Below are 21,927 nucleotides of genomic sequence, written 5' to 3' on the forward strand. Positions count from 1 at the left end.
GTATGTGCTTGCTTGCTTGTGTGTGTGTGTGTGTGTGGACCATGGAGTATTTCTTGCTCTCTGAGCTTTCCGTCGAGGCTAGAATAGATTCTTGCCGTGGATTGGGTCTACTATACCATGCGTACGTACAACCTGGTCGGTTTTTTAGTGGTCCATGGCCGAAACAAAAGCTGTGATCAATGATAGTAGCTCAGTACAAGGTTCTCTTGAAAGTTTGTGTCGGTGTCCTGATCCGGAGGGCCTGGCACAAACTACTAACGTGCTGCGTGATCCCTCACCTTGGATGGTTGATGCAAGAGGTAACACAGGAACGCACGGGTTTATCCTGGTTCCGGCCACGGGGCCGTACGTCCAGCAAGGGGGTGTGCGAGTACACTGTACTATCTTGCACCGGGGGTGCCTGTAGTAGGGAGAGAAGCTCCCAAGTCTCTGCTAGAGGAGAAGTTGATTAAGGCGAGTGCCAATATCGTGGCTCAGGAGAGCGCGTGTGTGTGCTGCGAGTTGCGTTGAGTGTTGGAGATGAGATCGTGTAGAAGATGGTGCCCGCCTCCCCCTTTTATAGACACAAGGAGGGGCGGAGTACATATTCGGGGAGATCTAAAGTCGTCGTATTCTCCCCGAATCGGGGGTGTGCAGTTGGTGACTACTGTAGAAAGTACACCATGGGGCATTGAAGAGCATGGCGCCGGGCGTGGCGGTTGTCCTAGGCGATGTCCTGATCTCGCGGAGATCGCACCGGCATCCTGAAAGCTCCAACGGGCGGCATGGTGGCTCCTGTAGAGGGTACCGTCCCGTGCGCTTGACATGGCGGTGTTCCGAGGGTCCTGCAGGTGGGGGACTTGCTCTGGTCAAGGCCCGGGCCGCGTTCGAGGGTCGCGCCCATGCCGTTCGAGGGTTCTGCAGCAGAGAAAGTACGAGGAGTAGGCAGCACAGTGGAGGGAGCAGCGCCGGTGAAAGGCCCTTGTTTGGTTTTGGTAATTGAGTGATAACTTAGGTGGACTAATAAGAGTTTATGTTGAGATACACAAGAGATTAGTCCACACAAAGACACCAATATGAGCAACATGTGTCATGGAGGAGAAATGGCTAAGGGTTGATGCTATACTCATATAGTGTGATCGAGGAGCTCATTGCATATGAGACATAACATGGAGTTATGTGACCAAAGTGGAGAAGATCAAGACAAGGCTTGGCTTGATGGACCGGTTGCAAAGGAGAAGGGCAAGTCAAGGCTTTGAAGCGAGGGACCGCGAGACGGTGAAGCTTGGGCAAGATTTGGCGCCGATGGACCGAGACAACGGTGAAGAGCGAGCAAGGTCAAGATCGATGGACCAAATAGGTCATGTGATGATATGGAGTGGATCATATCATTCAAGAAAGATCAAGCCAAGTGTTGACTCATGATGATGATCAAAAGGCTTGATGGAGTTTGGTGCTTGTGTGGCATCAATATTTGGGAAGATGAAATGGAATGCACAAGGCAAAGGTATGACTTGTAGGGCATTTCATTTTACCGGTCAAAGGTTATGTAGAGAAGTGCATGACCGGATTTAGTATAGATGGCCGTACTATCAAGAGGGGCAAACTTGTTTGCATATCGGTCATCTAGTGCCACTTGAGCGATCTAACATTGCGATGTTGCTAGGATCGAGTGGCGTGGTGAGATCAAGTGAAAATCCTTTGAAAATGTTTATGAAATGCTAACACACATGCACATGGTGCTGTTCACGTGGTGGTGTTGGCACATTTGCAAAGGAGAAAGATTTGGAGTTGATGTTTATCAATTTGGGGAAGCAAGAAAGGCTTTTCGGTGTTCTTCAGAGATTAGGTTGGCTCTTAGAGTGAAATATTGCTTTGATCCATTGTGTTTTGGATCAAATATTCAGTTTGGTTGTGTAGCCATCTGAATAAGCTTTCCATAGAGTCCAAGATCACCATATTTGGACATTGGAGCTAAGAGTTATGGCCGTTTTACCGAGGTACATTTTTGCTGGAAATAGACCTGCGGACGGTCCGCAGTTATCTCGGATGAGCTCGAACAGAACCGTTTTAGGCTCTGTTGGCGGTCCAAAATGAACTGCGGACCGTCCGGTCCATGGGGGCAGAAACTTGGTAGTTCTGTCTTGGGGGGGCCTTTAAAAGCTGAAATGGGCGCAGAAACTTGGTAGTTCTGTCTTGGGTGTCCAAATTGTACTGCGGACGGTCTGGCCCTTGGGGGCAGACGGTCCGCCTCCTATTGAAAATTCTGGGACAGAAACACTGCGGTTTTTGTGTGTGCTCACTTTTTGAACGGCGGACGGTCCGCCCCTGGGGTGCGGACAGTCCGCCGGTCACTTCCAGATTTAGTCAGAGACGTTTGCAAATCGGTTGGTTCGAAGTTTTGAACCGCGGACGGTCCACCCCAGGGGTGCGGACAGTCCGCCCGGGGCTCTAACGGTCGACTCTGACACATAATCATTGTAGTTCTAGCCGTTGGTTTTGAATGGCGAACGGTCCGGTCTCTGTGAGGCGGACAGTCCGCGAAAACTCTGTTTTCATGGGATTTGAGTGTAACGGCTAGTTTGGGGCCTCCCTCTATAAATAGAGGGTGTGGCCGGCCATTTGAGGTTGCTGAGCACCTTGGGGACTTGGTGTCCTTGTGTGAGAGTGATTGAGAGCCCTCTACTCACTCTAACTTGTTAGTAATCATCCAATCGAGTGAGAGAGCGATTCTAGTGCGATTGCTTGGAGAGATTGCATCGAGTGGCACTAGGTGATCGTGTTGCAAGCCGGTGTGCTTATTACTCTTGGAGGTTGCCACCTCCTAGACGGCTTGGTGGCAAGAGGCTCCGTTGAAGCCCGCAAGAAGATTGTGCGGTGCTCCGGAGAAGAGATTGTGAGGGGTATTGTGCTCACCCCGCGGGAGCCGCGAAGAGCAACTCTAGTTGAGCGAGACGTGAAGAGCAACAAGTGGTTCGGCCGGATCATGTGCTAGAGCTCGGTGTGAGCACTCCACGTGGGTGAGTGTGACTTGAGAGTCACCACTAGCAAGAGGATCGGCGGCAACCTTGGAGCTTGTCTCAACGGGGATTAGCTTGGTGGCAACCAAGTGAACCTCGGGATAAAAATCACCGTGTCAATTTTGTCTACTCTTCTCGGTGGTTTGCATTCTCCAAATCACAAGCCTTATATTTACATTCATCTATATCTTGTGCTTGTGTAGTTGCTCTCTAGTGTAACTAGTTAGCTTGTGTAACTTAATTAGTCGCTCTTGCTTAGATTGTGTAGCTAAGGAAGTTGAGCTCTTGTATTTGGATTGAGTATCCTTGTCCTTAAGCATCTAGTGAGCTTAGGTTTGGCTTTGTGCTTTTGCTCATTAGAATTGTGTAGGAGCTCCCCCGGTTTGTCAAGTACTAGTGCTTAGACTTGTGTGGCTTGGTATTAGAATTGTTAGGAGAGCTCTTGCTAGCTTGGCACTCCATTTGCTTTGTGTATGATCTTTTTGGAGGTGCCTTAGAGTCATAGTTAGAGGGGTGAAGTCTTGGCTAAGCGAATAGTTTCAATTCCGTATAAGTTTCGGTTAGCCGGCGCAATTAGTTTAAGAAAGGACTATTCACCCCCTCTCTAGTCCGCCATCTCGACCCTACAGCCGGGCACGTTCGCACAGTGTGTCGCAGGTTCACATAGTGGCGCCATAGCGCCTGGGATGGCTGAGCAGTGACCGGAGTTGGTGGATAGGACCCCGGTCACAGCCACTGTGCGGAGTGGTGACCTGATGCCGTCTGACCCGGGTGCTGCGGTGGAGTTGTTAGCATTTAATGCCTCCGTACGGCGGGCGGGTGAGCGGATGGCTGTTTGTCCTTTACGTCGAGGGGTGGCCTCGAACGAGGCGGAGATTCGAAGCATTATCGAGTGTCTCGGCGGAGAGTCCTCGAGCGAGGCGGGGATTGTCCCGCGGGTTCGAGGGTGTTCGAATGGGCCGCACTGTGTATTTGGGCCGTGGATTGGGCTTTTTTGAGTCCTTTCCTTTCCTTCGGATCGGGAGGAAACTGTTGGCCTTGGTGGGCCGGATTGCCTGTCATTCATTTTGTGTTTTAAGGGTGATTTAGTCCCATGGTTAGGGTGCCCCTAATCATGGTACCTGACAGTTTGGTTGCAAATTCAATTTTGATCATCAAAGGAAAAAAGGAAGACCTAGACCTACGCAACTTTTTATTTTGCTGCTCGAACAACTGGTGCATCTATATCTACATTTTTAAGCTGATTTAACTTTTGGTCTTTTCGCGTATGAAGTATTAACAAACTCACAAAAAAACTACCTATGGTATGGTACCCTCGATGTGTACCACCGTACTGAACGTCAGAAATAGGAATTTCTTCTCTACAACACTGTGCGCATGCATATATACTTGATGTGTACACCAAGAAGTACCCGAAGCTTTACTGTAACGCAAGTTTGATGTGTACACCAAGAAGTACCTGAAGCTTACTGTAACGCAAGTCGAATACTACTCGTAGTAAAAAATTTGCAGGTGAGCATGAACGCGGGAGCAAATTGCAAGAGCAGCAAGCACGTCAATTTGGACCAGAATATTATACACCATAGAAGCATGGTGGGTGTTATCTGGACCATCCATATAAGCATTGGGATGGGTGCTGTACCAGCTGCATCTCAGGATAATGTCGCGTCAATGTACATACTTTTTGGCAGGCGTATGTATATGTATACACATATTCCGAGATATACAGCTGTTCTGGCGACCACCACGGCCGATTATATGAGTTTGGGACGGGTGGTGGAGGGGGCTCATTTCAAAATTCAAAAATCAGATCCACATTCTCAGTAGGGTAGGCCGTGGAGCGGAACACCGGCGCGTGGCGCGGCGGAGCGCCGTCGGCACCTGTACCATGCTGGGCGGCGGCCGTACGACCAGGCAAGGCCCAGATCCGGTGGTGGGACGGGAGGAGCGTGCTTTCGTTGCCGGTGGCACCGGCAGGAGAGGCCGGGGCCGCCGCGCCGGCGAGAGGCGCCGACGCCGGCGCGGCCCTGGCCGCCGTGGACGCCGGCGGGCTCTCGCGGAAGCGGAGCGCGAGCTCATCGCAGGCGCCCGCCGGTGAGGCTCCTGGGACGTGGAGGCGAACCAAGGGCGCGCGTTCGTACCCAGAGGCGCGCTGGCGGTGCCCGGGGCGAGGCGCCCATTAGCGGAAGCGAGTGCTAGTTGTCTTCTCACAGGCAGCAAGCGCTCGCTCGCTTGCTGTACCCACCACCTGGCCACCACGCCGCCACCCCTGGACGGGCCTGTGGCGTCGGCGCCGCCGAGCTCCAGGCGCACCTGCAAGACCTCATCGAGCGGGGCGGCGTGTGGGCGTACGGCAGCTTGTGGCAGGAATCCCGCGGCGCCGGGACCGGCGCGCCGTGCTCGGCTTGGGCGACGGGCACTGTCGCGCGGCGGGGCACCGCTAGATGCCTCGGTGGCTCGGCGGCGCTGCTGCGGCTCCACGCGCTCTACGGCGGCAGGGGAGACCACGAGGGCGCCAACTACGCGCTCCGCCTCGACCTGGTCACCGGCGCCGAGATGAACTTCCTGGCGTCCATGTACTTCTCGTTCCCGGGGACGCGCGCGGCCGGACGCCAGCGCACACCTGGGCCGCTGTGGACCCACGCTAGCGCGGAGCCGGCGCCGGCGAGGCTGCGCTCGGGTGGTGCGTCTGCGGGGCTCCGCACCGTCGTCTTCCTCCCGGGCAAGGGCAGCGTCCTCGAGCTCGGCTCCGGTGCTGCAGAGCAAGCTGTACCCGATGTACTTCTACGCCATGGCGTGCGGGGTCGAGCTGGCGCTCGCGGCGCACTTGCTTCTCGAGCCGAAGGCCACCAAGGTCATCTGCTTGACTTCGTGCGTGTACACTATGATTCCAATGTTCTTGCACAGTTTCTAAAGAAATCTCTCATCCATGAATAGGTGATGTTCGAGGCCGGCGTGGGCATCGTCATCTTCATCTTCGGCGGGCCCCTCCGCCATGTGTGGATCACCGTGGAGGGCGTGTCTCTCACCCACTTCGCGCTGGTGAGCATGCCGCCGGCGACGACGGCGCTGGCTGTCTGCAACCCCTTGGCCATCGGCATCAAGCACAACTAGCCGCTGGAGGCGGCGTACCGCTTCGACGGGCAGCAGTTCGAGCGTGTGCAGGTCGCCGACAAAGGGCGACAAGCTGGGCGCCCGGAAGACGGTGGTGTACCGCCTCGCCTCAGGCTCGGAGGGCCGGGCAGTGGCGCTGGGAAACGCCGGCGAGGCGGAGTTTAAGAAGGAGAACGCGACGGGGGGTGTTCGAGGTGGAGGTGGCCGTCACCGGCAAGTTAAAGAACGCCATGGTGGCCGCCCTTGGTGCCGCGTTCTTGGCCGCGGAGGCCCTCGAGGTCGGCGACAAGGTCGGCACCATAAACGACCACTCAATGTTGCCGCCGAGGAGGCAGTTCCTGGTGCTCCCTTGAGCACGCACGGGCACACGGCGACTGCTTGATCACGGCCCGGGCCGCCGCCAGCTCCTCCGATTCTTGTTCTCCCTCGTCGGACTTTGCTCTGGCTCTTGTTCTTGCCTTCTGTTTCTGGTTCTATTCTTCATGGAGGGAAGCCTAGTCCCTGATCTCTCTGATGGATGCAATGATTAGTCAGTTGCATCTCTGCTTTGTGGTATGCGGGTGAAAAAAATTGCATGGATTAGTGATTGCTATAGATTCATGAATTCACTTGCTACTGATTCATGTTTATTTCAGTTGAACAACTGGAACATGAAAATTTTATTTTTATTTCACTGGATATTGCTTTTCTTGAACAAGATGTGTATTCATGGGTTCTTCAATCTGTCATGAAAAATTAGAACACATCAATATTTACTTTTGATTTCGTTGGTACCATGGTGTATATTACTAAAAGAATTTATTAATTTATATCATAAGCAAAACCTATGTTTATGTGTTCTTCATATGGTGTACCACGGTGTAGAAGAGAGTACTACACCATGCTACAGTGGGATCAAATATATATTTAGACTATATTTGGTACAGCACTAAAGAGCAGTGGTACAGTTGCGTACCCTCCTTTGTACTTCGATTTGGTGAACATTATTAATATGATCATGATTCAATTTTAGATTTGATATTGCATTTTAAAAGTAAGATGTGTGTTCATGGATTTTTCATACGCAATATCACGGTGTATATCAAAAAATGGTATCATGAGGTACATTCAAATAAACGTGTTATTAGTCAAAATAAAAAAAATTAGAAGATGGTTATGTGCAACGGTAGCTTTTTAAAATTTGAAATGAGTACCTCACGGGTTGAAAATGAACTAACAGGTGATTCAGCTTTAAAAATAGATTAGCAGGGTGATTCGGCTTTATGTCATACGGATGGGTGAAAAAGCAACTTTATGTCACCAGTGATTCAGCTTTATGTCGCTCCGGGTTGGTGAAAAAACAACTTTATGTCACCATCAGTCTAAACTTTGCATGCTGGCAGGTGGTATACGATAAAAAAATTCAAATACATCTCTTATACATTCAAATGGGATATGAGATCACACCGTTGGTCACAAAATGGAGGGTCATGATAAGTTCCACCACAACTGCAGGTGTACAGATCATTTTTCCCGTCAATTTGGCCATTTGGGGAACACCCCTACAGCATGGAGTGGATGCGCGCATGCAGTTGTCCGCGTCAATCAATAAAGAAGAAGAAGCGAGGGGGGAGGGGATCGGGAAAAGGCGGGCGTGCGTGGAGGGGTGTGTTTAGTTCCCACCAAATTTTCAAATTTTTCATCACATCCATCACATCTCCTATCACATCGAAACATTAAATATAGTAAATAACACATGCATGGAGTATTAAATGTAGTTAAATAAAAAAACTAATTGCATAATTTTGATGTACGTTACGAGACGAATCTTTTGAGCCTAGTTAGGTCATGGTAGGACAATATTTACCACAAACAAACAAAAAGTGCTACAGTGTGCTACAGTGACTGATGTGACTTTTTCTTCCTTTTTCACCTCATCTAAACACACCCGAGGAAGGAAGAAGAATTGAAGTCAAATCTTTTCAGGACCGGAGGCCGGAGCGGAGGACGACGACGAGGGAGGCTGCTGGCCTGCTGGGACATCGTCGACGCCGGGCGAGCTGATGGACGACGACGACACATGGATGGATGGGTGGATGGATGGATGGACGCGCCTGAATCTGATGGATCGACCGGCCGAAGTGACCTCTCTTGGAAAGCCTTGATCTGACCACCTCCGTTTACCCGGCCGGCCGGCCTCTTCACTAGCCACCTACTCCTACCCTCTAGCAGCCTACTTTTGTTTCCTAGCCCCCCGCTCGTTCCTCGGCTCGGCCCTCCATGGATCGATGCCCGAGCCCAGCGCTCCGATCCTCCGTCCACAGAGTTTTTTTACCATCTCGAAATTACCTGATGATCGGTGTCTGACCAGATGCATCCATTATCTTGGTCTCTTCTCGTCGATCGGTCCAGCATGCTGCTTGCGAAGACTCAGAGCCCGTTTAGTTACCAAAAATTTTCAAGTGCATGATTAGCCATAAGTGCTATAGTAATCCACATGTGCTAATGATGTGGTCAAATGTCTCAAAAGATTCGTTTCACGGTTTCCAAGTGAATTCTGAAATTAATTTTTTAATTAGTATTCGAAAAATCCTCCCGATATCTGGTCAAACATTGACGTGACACTAAAAAAATTCACCAAAGGAACTAAACGCCCCCTCAGAAAAAAGTCACGACCACGAGCATGTTTGCATGAAGGTAGGTCAGGCCGGCCATGGCCGGCAGTCCGTACTGCTACAAAGCCAAGCAGCGCAAGCAAGCACAGCACACGCAGAGGCCGCAGACTCTGCGAGAGCGAGGGAGCTTGCGTGGTTGACCGCGTCGCGACCCGCCACGCACGCACCGAGGCGACCAGGTAGAAGAGGGCGCGTGATTTCCGCGGGATCCATGCACTCCCCCACCCCGTGCACGCATGCATGCGGGGCGCCAGGGCAGGGCCGGGGGCCCGCCGGCAGCCAGACGCCCCGCTCGCTTGGTCGCCTCGCCTCTGGGCTCCAGCTCCGGCTAGCCGGCTAGGCCTTGCCAGTCGCAGCAGGTCGCCTTGCACTGGCCTTGGGGCTTGGTGGCTTCCTCTCTTGGGTCAGGTACGTGTCCGCGATCGAGGGACGGGACTGGACGGAGCCGGCCACTTGCTCCGTCCGATCCTCGGCTGCCTGCCTTGGCCTTGCCTTGCGGTCGCCGCCTGCTGCGTTCGAACTCGCACTGACTTTGAAGCACCGAAAGCTACCAGCAGCCCTCGCATGGCGTGACAGAAGATGCACGCAGCACGTGGTCATCCATCGAGCTCGATCATATCCATGCGGTCATCAGGACGATCTGTGTCTGTGTCGCAAAGAAAACTCAAACTTGATTCTGGTTTGGCACGATGGGTTGATTACTCCTCCGACGAATTTGCATGAATAATCTAACAAGCTGAGGTCCCTTATCAAAAGGAAAAAAAAAAGAAAGGGTTGAGGTGGTAGCTACAGCAGTTGTGTGTGTTTTTTTAAGTAAGCTACAGCAGGTGTTGGTTCTTGTAGTTTTTTTTTTCTGTCGAGAAGAACTGAAGAAGAGGAGGCGGAGGCGGAAGAATCTGCGGGCGGGGACGGACGGGGCGGAGCAGAGACTGCACGGCGGCCGAGGAAGGAAAGGCGTTGAGCAGTCAGAGGAGACGCGCGCAGAGGAGAAGTCGGGGGGAAACGAGGGCGTGTTTAGATGAAAAGCAAAACAAATTGATAGAATTTTACTAATTTAAAGTATTAAATGAAATCTACTTACAAAACTTTTTGCACAGATGAGTTGTAAATCACGAGACGAATCTAATGATGCTAATTAATTCATGATTAATTTATAATTAGCAGATGGTAACTGTAGCATTATTGTTGCAAATCGTGGATTAAATAGGCTCATTAGATTCGTCTCGCGATTTACAGCCCATTCATATAAAAAGACATCTAGGCAATTTTCGGTATATTTTAATTCCAAAATTAAATGTATAAACTAGCAATATTTCTATGACTTTAAGGAGTAAAATAAAACATGTGAACATGTTTATACTTATCACACATATAAGCATAAACAATATAAATAACCAAAGTTATGGCCATTAATTACAGATTTAATTGCACGTTTAATCGCACGATTAATTGCTGTCAACGGCAAAATAGCCATCACATCACACCGCGCCGCGCCGCACCGCCCGTCCGGCCGGCCGCGCCGCGCCGCGCCTCGCCTCGGCCTCGGCCTCGGCCTCGGCCACGGCCACGGCCACGGCCCGGCCCGGCCCGGCGAGGCGAGCGAGCGCGCGCGCGTGTGGTTCACCGTCCTCCTCTTACCGGCTTCACAAGTGGTGTACAAGAAGTCCACCTTTTAAGTCGGTTGAGATCCTCCTCAATTCCCGGTACGGAATTAAACATTGATTCCCTAGGATTAATAGTGGGCTTTAAATTCTTTTAATGCTTTAGAATAAATGGGCCAAGCCCATTACTCCAACAATCCCCACCAAGAAATTTAAGCCACACTAGAAATACCCTCATTCTCTCATTGATATACCAGTATTCGACAGAGACTGTTAAGTTGAACTTCCATCTAGGACAAAGGCTACACTTATTCACAACTGTGCAATGGACTATGCCTTGAATTGCCAGTTTTGTGCAAACAAATTTGACCAGAGCCCTACACTGGTACTAGGCTGCAAAAGCATCCCCGCGGTTTGGAGCTTATAAGTCATACTCCAGGCCCTTCATGAGTTTCTAGAGAATACCCAATTCTCATAGACCATGACCAGTGGTCAAACTCATATAGGTGTGTTCCTTTCAGACGTTCTGTAGGACAACATCTTTGTTTCAAGAAAACAACTCATTTGTTTAAAAGAAACCACCTGGCACACATTAAGGTATAGACCAACCTGCCATACAGATTAGAAGAGAAATGCACCTTATACACGGAATGAGCCCTTTTCACAAAGGTTCTCTTCTCACAGTCAGACTTTAGTTTGTTTCACCATCCTAATTCACGGGATCTCCGATCACATAGGACAGGTTTCCACTATAGAATGACTCACGTGGGTCTCAAGCCCAATTCCATAGATGCATTGTCTATCACATTTCGTGAAAGACCCTTTGTAAACTGATCTGCCAGATTTTTAGCCGTCTGAACATAGTCCAGGGCTATAACTCCGGAGTTTCTCAATTTTCTGACAGATTTCAACCGCCTTTTCACATGTCTAGATGACTTCATGTTATCCTTTGAACTATTCACCTTGACAATTACCGTTTGATTGTCACAGTTCATTAGGATTGCCGGTAACGGTTTTTCAACTATCGGCAAGTCCATAAGGAGCTCACGAAGCCACTCAGCGTCAACAGTGGCGGTATCTAATGCTGTGAGTTCTGCTTCCATAGTTGACCTCGTTAAGATGGTCTGCTTGCAAGACTTCCAGGAAACAGCTCCACCACCAAGTGTAAACACATATCCACTTGTGGCCTTTATCTCATCAGCATCAGAAATCCAATTTGAATCACTATACCCTTCTAGTACCCTTGGGTACCCGGTGTAGTGAATTCCATAGTTCATTGTCCCCTTCAGATAGCGCATTACTCTTTCAAGACCCTTCCAATGATCATCTCCCGGGTTTGAAACAAACCGGCTCAGTTTGCTTACAGCAAACGAGATATCAGGTCTTGTAGCGCTCGCTAAATATATTAATGAACCAATGATCTGAGAATATCTCAGCTGATCTCGCATTATCCTTTTGTTCTTTCTAAGAATTAAACTGGCATCATATGGTGTTGAGACAGGTTTATAGTCACTATAACCAAAGCGACTTAACACCTTCTCCACATAGTGAGACTGTGTAAGAATCACCCCACCATTGATCTCTTTTACCAGCTTTATATTAAGGATAACATCAGCTTCTCCCAGATCCTTCATCTCAAAATTTTGAGATAAAAACTCTTTGACTTCCTTAATCACATTAAGGCTAGTGCCAAAGATCAGTATGTCATCCACATACAAGCACAAAATCACTCCTTCAGCCCCACCATAGCGATAGTACACACATCTGTCAGCTTCATTCACAACAAAGCCGGCAGAGGTCAAAGTTCTATCAAACTTTTCATGCCACTGCTTAGGCGCTTGCTTGAGACCATATAAAGATTTTAACAACTTACAAACCATTCCTTCTTGACCCTTTGATACAAACCCATCCGGCTGATCCATATAGATCTCCTCTTCTAACTCTCCATTGAGGAAAGCCGTCTTAACGTCCATCTGATGAATGAGAAGACCATAAGAGGCTGCCAAGGAAAGTAACACTCGAATTGTGGTCAATCGGGCAACTGGTGAATAAGTGTCAAAGAAATCTTCTCCTTCTTTTTGTGTATAACCCTTGGCCACAAGCCTAGCCTTGTACTTTTCAATAGTACCATCTGGCCTAAGCTTTTTCTTGAACACCCACTTGCATCCAACCGGTTTACATCCATAAGGACGTTCAACGACCTCCCAGGTTCCATTAGACATAATAGAATCCATCTCACTCCTTACTGCTTCCTTCCAATAGTCAGCATCAGGAGATGAATATGCCTCTTCAATGGTTCTGGGTGTATCATCTATGAGGTATACAATGAAATCATCACCAAAAGACTTTACAGTCCTTTGTCTCTTGCTCTTTCTCGGAGCATCATTGTTATCCTCCTCAGAATTTTCTACAAGTGTATGTTCATTGTGTTCTATCGGCTCAGCAGAGCCATCATCCTTGATGAACTCTTGCCTAGATGAACTTGTTTCATCTCTCATGGGAAAAATGTTTTCAAAAAATGTAGCATCTCTGGACTCCATTATAGTACCAACATGCATGTCAGGTACTCCAGATTTCACTATTAAAAATCTATATCCAACGCTGTGAATAGCATAACCTAGAAAGATACAATCCACAGTTTTAGGTCCAAGCTTACGTTTCTTGGTTATTGGCACACTCACTTTTGCCAAACAACCCCAAGTACGTAAGTATGACAGTGTTGGCCTTTTCTTCTCCCATTCCTCGAAAGGAGTTATCTCTTTATTCTTTGTAGGAACACGGTTTAGGACATGACATGCAGTCAATATAGCCTCACCCCACCATTCCTTGGAAAGTCCCGCTGTATCTAACATGGCGTTAACCAAATCCGTTAGAGTGCGGTTCTTTCTTTCGGCAACCCCATTTGACTGAGGTGAATAGGGAGGCGTCCTCTCATGAATAATACCATGTTCCTCGCAGAATAAAGTAAATAAATTTGAGAAATACTCGCTACCACGATCTGACCTAACTCTTTTGATCTTTCTCTCAAGTTGGTTTTCTACTTCAGCTTTATAGATTTTAAAGTAGTGTAAAGCTTCATCTTTTGACTTCAACAAATAGATGTAACAAAATCTAGTACTATCATCAATCAAAGTCATGAAATATTTTTTACCACCTTTTGTCAACACTCCATTCATTTCGCACAAATCGGAATGAATTAATTCTAAGGGTGCCAAGCTCCTTGCCTCCGCGATCTTATGAGGCTTACGAGTTTGTTTTGATTCAACACATACATGACACTTAGAATTTTTGACAAAAGTGAACTTTGGAATTAAGCTCAAATTAGCTAAGCGCATCATACAACCAAAATTAACGTGACAAAGCCTCGAATGCCAAACATTTGTTTCATCAACGTTAATAACATTGTATGCAATTTTATTACAAACATCTGACAAAGAAAGACGGAACAAACCTCCGCTTTCATAACCTTTTCCAACAAAAGTACCAAACTTAGACAAGATACATTTATTGGACTCAAAGACTAATTTGAAACCATCTCTACACAGTAGAGAGCCGCTGACTAAATTCTTCTTGATGGTGGGGACATGCTGCACGTTCTTCAGCTGCACGGTCTTCCCCGAAGTAAACTTCAGATTTACCGTACCAACACCAAGAACACGCGCATGTGATCCGTTCCCCATCAGCAAGGAGGAAGTCCCGCCGGTCTGGTAAGAAGAGAACAAAGAAGCATCAGCACAAACATGAATATTAGCACCAGTATCAACCCACCACTCGGGTGAACCAAAGACTGAAAGAACAGTAGGTAATAAATTACCGTACCCCGAAGTTCCTCCAGGCTCGCTAATAACCATGTTGGCGGAGTTGTTGCCTTTGCGGTTCGGACACTTTGCAGCAAAGTGATCCGTACTAGCGCACACATAGCAAGCTCCCGTCTTCTTCTTCTTCTTAAAAGTGGTTGTCTTCTTAGTCTTTGGTTGGTTCTGCGGTGGCTTTTTCTTGTTCTTGTTGGAGTTGTTCTTCTGAACAAGATTGGCACTTGAAGCACCAACAACTCCTTTCCCACGTATGTCCTTTGCTCTCGCCTTCTCCTCAACATCAAGAGTCCCTATGAGTCCATCTATTGTGAACTCCTGTCTCTTATGTTTTAGAGAAGTAGCAAAGTCCCTCCAAGAAGGTGGCAGCTTAGAGATTATACCTCCAGCCACAAACTTATTGGGTAACACACATGGGGACTCTTTGCTGCAATTTTTGAGATCTTTTGCCAGAGTATGTATTTCATGAGCCTGTTCCACTACAGAACGGTCTTCGACCATCCTGTACTCAAGGAACTGCTCCATGATATACAACTCACTCCCGGCGTCAGATACTCCATATTGAGCCTCAAGAGCATCCCACAAAGCTTTGCCAGTTGGCAGCCGGATATAAGAATCCACCAGGTTATCACCGAGAACACTAATGATCAAGCCTCGAAAGAGGATATCAGCCTCATCGAACGCACTCCCTTCCTCTGGAGAGAATTGTTCAGGCTTACCCTCTTTCACATGGATCACTCTCGATAATGTTAACCACAGTATAAGCCGCTCTTGCCAACGTTTGTAATTTGAACCATCAAAAGGTGATGGTTTGATTGATGCAGCAAAGCTAGATACCGAAAGCCTATTAACATAATCAGGTTTTTGGATTGTTAGACATCTAGGCAATTTTCGGTATATTTTAATTCCAAAATTAAATGTATAAACTAGCAATATTTCTATGACTTTAAGGAGTAAAATAAAACATGTGAACATGTTTATACTTATCACACATATAAGCATAAACAATATAAATAACCAAAGTTTCAGGGAGTACCCTAAAGCGGGGCCGTTGCCGGAGGCATTGGCTGCGCTGTTACCAACTGGAGTAGACATCTACTCGGTTGGCCTCAGTTGAAGTAGTCGAACTAAATCGGTGCAGGAAGAAGTTCGCAGTGCAGTCTCACGAACGGTCACCAAGATGTAGTCGACGTAGTCGTTCGGCCACCAGAATGTAGTCGACGTAGTCGTTCGGCTCGTCCACCAGGAAGTAGTCGTACAATCGGGCAAAGCCTTAGTATTTTTGAGCAGTCACGCTAAAGCGTTACCCAAAAACCTGATTGTCCGCCTATCCCGTGCAGGATCTCAAGGCGAGCAAGGTTTCGGAGGCCTGCTCACGCTAATTCTGTGCGCGCAGAAATTAGCGTTGGGGAACTCAGTTGTTGCAACTGGAGAGGGAGAAGAGAGGAGCCGAGTTGTCTCAGTGCTCTGGTGCAGGATGGATGAGGGGAATGGCACTCCTTATATAGTGACTCAGGTGCTCAGGTTCGTTGAACCTGGACACCATCAGAGTCATTTAGGTGATGCGGTTATGGCCATTAATTACAGATTTAATTGCACGTTTAATCGCACGATTAATTGCTGTCAACGGCAAAATAGCCATCACATCACACCGCGCCGCGCCGCGCCGCGCCGCGCCGCACCGCCCGTCCGGCCGGGCCGTGGCGCGAGGCGAGCGAGCGCGCGCGCGCGTGTGGTTCACCGTCCTCCTCTTACCGGCTTCACAAGTGGTGTACAAGAAGTCCACCTTTTAAGTCGGTTGAGATCCTCCTCAATTCCCGGTACGGAATTAAACATTGATTCTCTAGCATTAATAGTGGGCTTTAAATTCTTTTAATGCTTTAGAATAAATGGGCCAAGCCCATTACTCCAACAAATATTTGATGTGATATTTTTTTACCTGTACAGGATTTACGGATTTTGATCTAAACAAGGCCTGAATGATGAGGCACTCCATTACGCTATGATTGGGGGCGCCCCAAGGAGAAGGAACAAGCGATCGAGTAGCAGCAGCTACAGCTGCAGGCAGCAGCACTAGCGCCTAGTACAATTGCTGCTAGCCTGCCCGGTAGGGGCAGGCAGCGGCAGGTGCAGGCGCAACAGTGGCCGTGGGCCGTGCATGGCCATGGCCGACGAGAGGGAGAGGACAGAGGAGGGCGAGAGGGTCCGTCTCATCACGTCAAGCGAAGGCGACGCGGGCGGAGTGCCGGGCCGCAGTGGGATGGGAGCTGGCGCTGTGGCCGCCTCGGTCGCTGCGATTGAAAGGCAGCGGCAGGCCGGCGCAGCGTTGGCGACCAATGGGGATACCACCCGTCCGTCCGTCCCGAGCCCAGACGGCGACCAGACATGCCTCTGTCGGATCTGTCCACCAGCCCGCTCGCCCGGCATTCAAGGCCCCAACCCCTGTCCTCCTTTTCTGCTCTGCCATATCTCTCTCTCTGCCATCACCAAGGTTAAAATGTGCAGGTAAAAAGTAGGAAAAATGCAAGCAGTAGGTTCCAAGCTGTACAAAAAATGGAGTTTTACTTCACACTGAAAAGATTTTTTTTGAAAAAGTACACTGAAAAGATATAGCTCCATTCATTTGACTTGTCAGCCAACCTATCAACAGTATTTTTTTCTCACACTAAATTAGTACTAATTATCAATCAACAGTAATTTCTTTCATAACAAATCAGCACTAGTCACTAGCCACGGTCAAGTGAGCGAGATCAATAGATCATGATGATAGGCATCGAGAGGAGGCGTGCGACTCACAGTTTTGGACACTGCTCGACAAAAAAAAGGGAAAAAAATTACGCGTGATGTGAGACTGAGCGAGTGAACGGCGTGTTTGATATTAGGGCTGTGCAAGGCCTGGCCAGCGAGCCGGGCCCAGGCCAGCCACGGCCCGGCCTGCAGTGCACAAGTGTTCTTGTTTGATTTGCATGCAGCATTTGGGCAAGGTTATTACTTTTCTGTGCTTGATTCACAGCCAGCAGCCTGGCCCAACCCCAACTACCAAAACGAGATGGTGTTTGATTCCAGCCAATCCAGCATGGCCCATGGAGTCAAAACTCAACATATTTCAACAGCAACACATGAAAATAACAAAGTTCACATGATCAGGTCTGAAATAATAGCCTAAGCTAATTACCCAACATCATCGGCCATTTCAAAATAACACCAGTTTTCATCATCACACAGTTATCATCAACTAATCATCATGGGTGTAAAAAATAATCAGGTGGCATGAGTAAACATATTATGAAGTAATGAAACATGAATGGATATAAATAGCATACAACTTCATATCAGTGCAACAGCAAGCCAACAGAGGCTGCATTTGAATACAACAAGTTGAAATATAAGTACACTATCCTTAGTTAGCCACCCTCCTGCTAATTAAACCCAAAAGAACAGGTGCTGGTCAGCCATCTACCATGCACAGTTTCTAGCTAAGATGGAACCCAAAAGAGAAGAGAGTGGGGGAGGGAGGTGGAGGAACTATACTTCTCAACAGTCAACCCCCTCTAAGTGCTGTCTGCACAACATGGACAGAACTACAAATAGTAGTTCTTGGCCAGGTAGGTCCTTAGCCATATGGCCCTATGGGGGGTGGACATGTTGACAAAACCAGTTGCAACAGCCTTGTTCTCAAGGAGATGGGTGTAGGCAACAATCAAGGCCTCAGTGGAGAAGTCAGGCATCTCCATCTCCATGACAGCAAGGTAGAGGTCTGGATCGACATGTGCAGCACCTGTTTTCAGCATAGCATTGGCAACATTGTTGACAGCATCTGTCATGTTGGTCATCATAAGCATCTCTTCCTCACTAAAGTTGGCCCTCTTCCTCTTAGCCCCTACAATGTTGTCTTTGCTGCCCTCCCCAAACACAGGTGATGTGGCCTTGCTGCCCTCCCCAAACTCAGAAGTACCACAAGAGAAGTCCTGCCCCTCAAGCTTAGCAGCCACACTGTCTGCATTGTTCACCCCCAATGGTTCATTGGACCCTAAGGCAAACCTACCAGTTGCCAAAGTGCTACCAAAGAGGGCCTCCATCTCTTTGTAGAACCTGATGGGGGTGTTGAGGTATTCAGCATCCTTAGGGTGGTCCTGTAGTGAGTCCACAAAGTGAAGAAGATACCAGACAGTTAAGAAGAGAGGCCAGAGTTAAGAAGAGAATTGTACAGGCTGTCATACATTACTTAGTACCTTGCAATGACCAAGGTAGTGGTCCTGCTCAAGCATTATGGCATGGACATCATCATCAAATGTTGCCCCACTAAGGTCCTTCAACTTGGCTACCTTAGCCCACTTTTGTTTCCACTTTCTCAGATGATTGTACACCTGAGTTGGACTAACAGCCACCCCACTATAGTCCCTAAGAGCCTTAGCTACAGCATTGACATCCTTATCTTTGTATGTCTTGTCAGTCCTAGACCCCTCAGACACAATCTGGGCCATCCTCATTAGGACAAAACCAGAAGTGTTGTTATTCCACCTCATGGGTCCTTGCTGTCCTACAGCAACTGCAGGCTCACCATTAGGTGGTCCCCCATCCAGGTCAACCAAAGCAGGTTGTGCTGGCTGACCAAGTGCCGCTGCACCTTGCATCAAGGTAGCAGCAGGCACAAATACAGCATCGACATCACCATTACTAGCAGCCATCCTACCATTGTAAAAGGTACAGAAGCAATGAAGCACAAATAACCACTGTAAAAGGTACAGAAGCAATGAAGCAAAAATAATCAAATTGCAACATGGTCTCAGACATAGCATTGTAAGACTACATCAACAATCCACCACACATTAGTTCCATATCCAGGGTCTACAAATTATTTTACACATCCATGACATACAAGTAAATCAAGTCCTAGATGTCCCCCTAGCAGCCCACATAGCATTGCAAATCTCATCCCTAAGAGTCACCATGGTAGGTGAGTCTAGAGGCACCTCTCCCTCATCATCCTCAGGCAGGTCACCATGAAAACCTTCCTCTACTGGTACAATCTCATCTAGGCCAAACCCAATGATCCAATTGTGCAGAATGCAGCAAGCCAGTACAAGCTTAACTTGACTCTTGTACTTGTGGAAAGATTTGTTGTCAATAATTCTGAACCGACCCTTAAGTGCACCAAAGGCCCTCTCAACTGATACCCTGAGAGAGGAGTGCCTAATATTGAATAGCTCTTTTGCAGTGGCGGGGTGGTTTCTGTTCCCAAACTCACTCAAGTGGTATCTGACCCCCCTAAATGGAGGCAAGAAGCCAAGTCTGCATGCATATCCACCATCTACCAGGTAAAAATGACCTACAATGTGTGGAGAAGCAGTGTCAAAATGTGTACTAGGTTGCAGTGGGCATAAGTAAATCTCTAGCTAATGCAGTTACCTGCAGGGACAGTGAAGCCATCATTTCTCTCAATGGCATCAGCCAGGATTAGTGCATCATGGGCTGAGCCCTCCCAGCCAGCAAGAACATATGTAAACTTTAGGTCAAAGCTCACTGCAGCCATCATATTCTGTGTTGGATGCTTGTGTCTACCCCTGAAAGCTTGTTGCATGTGTCTAGGAACCCTTGCCAACACATGTGTGCCATCAATGGCACCAATGCAATTCTACAAAAAATTGGCGAAGTGCATTTAAGCAACAAGTGTACCAAGTGTCGCCAACCTAATGAGATGTGCATCTAATGAACAAGTACCTTCAAAAAAGGAAACCATCTGTGGCTCCCCAAAATCTTTGGATGTGTGGCAGTGGAAGGAGGCTTCATCATGTCAGTCCTTAACTCACCAATTGCATACAACACTTGGTGAAAGACTCTACTCACAGTCTCAATGGACCTCCTAAAAGATTGGCGCACTACCCTAAATCTCTGGTTGTGACCAACCACATGCAAAAACATTGCCACCTGCTCTTCCACAGGACACCCTACTGTCTCAGGTACAAGGCCTCTATTTCTGAGCAGGTTACATAAAGAAAAAAATGGGACTCTTCTCATGCGCAGCATTGCAACGCATTCAACATCGTTGTAATTGTACATCAATTGCAGTGTGCTCTGCCTATGCCTCTCAGCATGAGTCCTAGGGCCATAAGGGATTGCCTCTTCTCCCCTAATCCTTCTAAGCCTATTTACTACAAAGGTCACCATCACAACAACCATCCCAGCTGCTTGCCTAGCCATCAAAGCATATTGTGCATTTGCATCCATCTACATTCATTCACAAATGTATAAGTAATTTAGGTAGACCTTGGCTGGCCTCTGCATGGTAGTGGAAGCATTCACAAAAAGGCACGGCCCGCATAAAAAATGCCTCCCTGTGCCACATAAGCTATTCATCATCGACCATTCATCTCCCAGTACCAACAAAACATGAACATCGACAAGAATAGTATCACTATGAAACAAATCAACGAAGTACCAACAATAAGAACAAGTAACCATGGACGACAATAGGCAGGATTTACCATGAGTATAGTAAACATCAACAAAAAGTACAGAGATCCGAGGCAAACATTAAAAGTAGACCGAGAAGGTTGGGGGAAAAACCGATTTCACCTCGGGTGAGTCGGAGGGGTGCAGATGCTGCTCAAATCGGAAGGTGGTGGGGAGGAAGGAGCAGATCTGGACGACGAAGCACAAGAGACGCAAGATCCACGAACAGAAACACCGCCTCGCCGGAGAAGAAGAAGAAGGAAGAAGCCCGCCTCGCCGGAGCCCGCCAACAGAGGGAGCCGCGCCGCCTGGACGCAGATCCACACCGGGAGAACGAAGACGAACCCCGCGGAACGCAACCGACGCGCCGGCAACGGAGCTCACCTCGACGACAGTATCTCAACGGGAGTGGAGTGTGGAGAGGAGGAGAAGAGCAGAGAAAGGGAGAAGGGGGTTAATATAGGCCATGGATTTCGGTGGGGAAGGAAGCGCGCGGAAGTTTCCCTCTTCCCCCGCGAGCCCGCCAGAGCCGCGCGCAGCCGCCAGAATCGCCAGCGTGAGCGCCGCAAGAGCATGGCCGAGGAGAAACGAAAACCTAGAGCGTATGGCCAGAGCCAGGAGAGAGAAGGGATTTTGCACGCCGCAGGCCAGGCTCCCAATCCGGGCCAAGTAAATCAAACACCCGCTCTGCACGCCACGGGCTCGGCCTCCCCCTTTTGGCCCATATCATGACTAGCCACCACCATCCTCTTTGTTTGGAAACTGATCGCCGCCCATTTCCGCCACTGTACGGACGCCCACCGTGCTCTGCTCACATGCGCGCACGAGAGGGAGTGGAGCACGGGCGCGAACATCTATTATCTTATTATTTGACCAATAAACGGAGCTTCCACGTTCGCTCTCAAGGCATTGAAATTTTCACATTAATTAGAGAAAATAAAAGAAATTAAAATACCCACCACTGCCATTATAATAAAAGCGACACAAAATACCTAACCGCACAAATAATAAATACAAATAATTTAAAAATATAACATTAGCGATACTAGTCGCGCAAATGCACGGGTGGCCGTCCCATTACCGTGGATGCGACGTGACCTTCGCGTGGCGGGCCGGTCGCGGTCGCCTCCCTTCTCCTTTTTTTTTTTTCCTGGCGCCTCCGTGACATGACGCGTTGCTCCCCAGTGTTCTGCAAATTACTCACGAGGCCACAGCAAATCAGGACAGCCCTCGGCGTCGAGTTCTAATGGGCCGTTGGGTCTACCTGCTGCATAGCCCACCAAACACAGCCCCC

At 48.6% G+C, this 21,927-nt stretch overlaps 1 protein-coding gene across 1 annotated transcript; it reads right to left on the reverse strand.

The window, feature by feature from the left end:
• Positions 1 to 17,761: 17,761 nt before the first annotated feature.
• On the reverse strand, positions 17,762 to 18,868 carry LOC120653708. Its single transcript, XM_039931391.1, has 2 exons — positions 18,413 to 18,868; positions 17,762 to 18,313 (listed from the first exon to the last, which is right to left on the reverse strand). The coding sequence occupies exons 1-2, from the start codon at positions 18,866 to 18,868 to the stop codon at positions 17,762 to 17,764; spliced, it is 1,008 nt and encodes a 335-aa protein (XP_039787325.1).
• Positions 18,869 to 21,927: the final 3,059 nt, after the last annotated feature.

This window comes from Panicum virgatum, chromosome 1N (assembly GCF_016808335.1).
Source record: "Panicum virgatum strain AP13 chromosome 1N, P.virgatum_v5, whole genome shotgun sequence".
Lineage (NCBI taxonomy): Eukaryota > Viridiplantae > Streptophyta > Magnoliopsida > Poales > Poaceae > Panicum > Panicum virgatum.

Excerpts from the sequence above, each read along its gene's own strand:
- LOC120653708 (XM_039931391.1), bottom strand. The coding sequence starts at position 18,868 with ATGGCTGCTAGTAATGGTGATGTCGATGCTGTATTTGTGCCTGCTGCT. Across the intron at positions 18,314-18,412 it reads ACTACCTTGGTCATTGCAAG|GACCACCCTAAGGATGCTGA; the intron begins GTACTAAGTAAT and ends GACTCACTACAG.